At 46.9% G+C, this 2,857-nt stretch overlaps 1 protein-coding gene across 1 annotated transcript; it reads right to left on the reverse strand.

Moving 5' to 3' along the window:
- Positions 1-203: 203 nt before the first annotated feature.
- Positions 204-2,523, reverse strand: LOC147865143 (uncharacterized). The gene has a single exon (XM_087317894.1). The coding sequence runs from the start codon at positions 2,519-2,521 to the stop codon at positions 971-973; it is 1,551 nt and encodes a 516-aa protein (XP_087174020.1). The 5' UTR covers positions 2,522-2,523; the 3' UTR covers positions 204-970.
- Positions 2,524-2,857: the final 334 nt, after the last annotated feature.

A 2,857-nucleotide genomic window follows, 5' to 3' on the forward strand; every position in this document is an offset into this window, starting at 1 on the left:
CTCTTTTGTAGGACTTGAACATGAGACTCACACAAACGCAAAATACCTTGCTAAGTTGCCAACAATGTCTTTTGGATGACATACATACAATGTCTCTTTAAGAGGCTCTTAGATGAGGCACCACATCTTTTTTAATATTCAGAATTATTTACTTCTTTTGTTATTTTACTATTTATTATTGTTTATTTCAACAAGAGAAAACAAGATTTTGAAGTATTCAAAATGTTATCATCAAGCGATCACATACAATAAAGCCCCATTGGCAATAATAGTCAGTTTATGAGAGATTACGGTGGTAATACAAAGGTTGGTATATCAGAAACTAATGAAATTGTCGAATGTGTTAAAAAGGAGACTGAGCTAGCAAAAGAAGCGATCACAAAGTAACAAGGTTTCAGTATTATTCTTGAGCATGGCAACACCCCTCGGCATGTACACACTACCTTTTCAAACAACAAATATACTAATGACCTCTTCCAACTAATAAGTGCGGCTGTGTGATTCAGAGAGCACAAGACTTGCTGATGTGCTGCTACTCTATGGGATTAAAAGATTTGTCTAAAAACGTGATGGTTTAGGTTATTAGAACTTCCCAACCACTAATTGTTGTCAACGATCGTGATTAAGGGGTTTGTTCCTGAACACGATAAATAATGTTCATTGGAATTTGGGGCCTTCTTCAGATGCGGTGGAAGGTGTGGATTAGGTTAGGAGTTATTAGGCCTTGCATGGGACAAAATATGAGGAGGTTAAAGATTAGCTATAAATAATAATGAGGCCTTATAACAGGATAGCAGTGATAAGAAGCGAAGGGTTGATACAAACAAAGCCAGTAAAGGATGAGGTTTTTGGGCATAATATCTGAATCTCATGAAGCTCCAAGCAAATTCAGGTTTTCTCCCTTCCTACCTAAAGTTTCCCTAGACCACCAGAGTGGGGTGTGGGTGTGTGTGTGTGTGTGGACATGTGATTAAATCCTAAGCAAGAGAATGCTGATCTCAGGTCCCCCATGGCCATCAGGATTCATCATATAGAAGGCCTCGCAATCGTTGGAACCGATGACTCGCTCGAAGCGCGAGCGAATGTATAAGATATCATCATCGTCACCTTCCTTATCGGCTAAGCCACCTTCCTTATGAGCAGCTCCTGATGGGGCCGGAAGGATGCCAGCACCCATCGATACGGCCTGCATTACCGAGAGGACTTGGAGGTCGGCGTGGGCGGGTGGGCGCCCATTAGCAACCCCTAACTTGCGGCCGTTGCAATACATTATCCATGTGGGCTCCTCCACCAGCAGCAAATCCTCACATCGAGGCCTCTGTACCTGTCGGCTCTGCGCCCGCTCCGCATCATGATCCTCCGCCACCATCAGCTCTTGCAAATTAGTGGAGCGCCCCATCAAGGTGGATGAGTAGCTACGTCCACCATAGCTGCGGCTCTTCATAGCACGGCCGAGAACACCTCGAGGAGGAGTGCGGTCTGGCAGTGCAGCTGAAGCGATTACACGATGAGGGTGAGGGTGAGGGTGAGGGTTAGGGTTAGGGTTACTGGTGCATTCGAGGGCGATCCGGACGGGACCATTGGCCATTTGGACGATGAGTTGGCTGGTTTGGATGGCGAGGTCTAGTAGCATCATCAAAGGAGATGATGATGATGGTGGTGGTAGGCGAGGGTAAGGGCAAGGGCAAGGGCTAGGGTTAGGGTTAGGGTTAGGGTTAGGGTTAGGGTTAGGGCTACTCCCGCATTTCTTACTCCTATCTCCGGGCAGCGCCATGGCATAGTCTTGAATGGCGAGTTGCATCCTTCCTTTCCTTGTGCCGAACAAGGTGCCGGTGACAAGGTGAGGCGCTGGCCTACAGGACATCATGGAGGAGGCGGCACAAGCGCTGGCCGGTGCAACCGCCACATTGCGAGAGACCAAAGAATCGATACTAGAGAAGCTACGAGTCCTGTAGCGTCCCCTCCCACGACTACTAGTAGCAGTAGTAGTAGATGTAGTAGTAGAAGTAGTAGTAGTAGTAGTAGAGGAAAGAGCACTAGTTTCGGCTATTGGCGGAGGCAGCTGTGGAGAAAGAGAATGTACTGAAATAGAAGCGGAAGAATGTAGCGATTCAACAGGATATTGGGTCACCGCATGGCTACCACTTCTCCTCCTCCTTCTGCTACTTCTGATACCTTCGCTGGTGGTGGTGGTGGTGGTGGTGGTGGCAGTGGCAGGCCACGATTTCTGACTGCTGCGCTCAGCTGTATCCTCCACATTCGTGTTCACAACGTCGACGGTGGTGCAGAGCAGAGAATGGAGAAGGGAACGAAGAGCTCGAACCAGCTGGTGTTGGTGCTGGTGCTGGTGCTGGTGGCGATGGAGATGGCGATGGTGATGGTGATGATGATGGCGAGGTGGAGATGGAGGTGGAGATGGAGGTGGAGGTGGAGATGGAGATGGAAGAGCGAGGGACGCAGAACAGTTGGTGGTGGGACCAAAACTGAGGCGGGAGAGGGAGGTGTGCTCCGCCATGGCCATGGGAGAAGAGAAGGAAGCGGACTGATTTACGGAAAGTGATACTAATTAATATGTATGTATGTATGTATGTATGTATGTATGTATGTATGTACATACAGAAACACACACACACACACACATGCAGATGTATGTATATATGTATGTATGTATGTACGTACGTACGTACGTTTGTCCTTGCCTAATAATAGGCCATATATGTAAATAAAAGCAAAATGATTTCTTTTAATTAAACTTTAAAAAAAAAGGGGTGAGTCCAGTCAAGCCACACAGTGTATGTACATATATATGTGTATGTGATACCGCCACTTGTCATGTTCTCACGTGCGCAAATTCTCT

Source organism: Azolla caroliniana, unplaced genomic scaffold, assembly GCF_043228905.1.
Source record: "Azolla caroliniana isolate FFs.n. ecotype wild unplaced genomic scaffold, voAzoCaro1.0.p SCAF_4, whole genome shotgun sequence".
In the NCBI taxonomy this organism is placed as follows: Eukaryota; Viridiplantae; Streptophyta; class Polypodiopsida; order Salviniales; family Salviniaceae; genus Azolla; species Azolla caroliniana.

Bases quoted from the DNA above. Each gene is read 5' to 3' on its own strand.
- LOC147865143 (XM_087317894.1), bottom strand. From the start codon at position 2,521: ATGGCCATGGCGGAGCACACCTCCCTCTCCCGCCTCAGTTTTGGTCCC.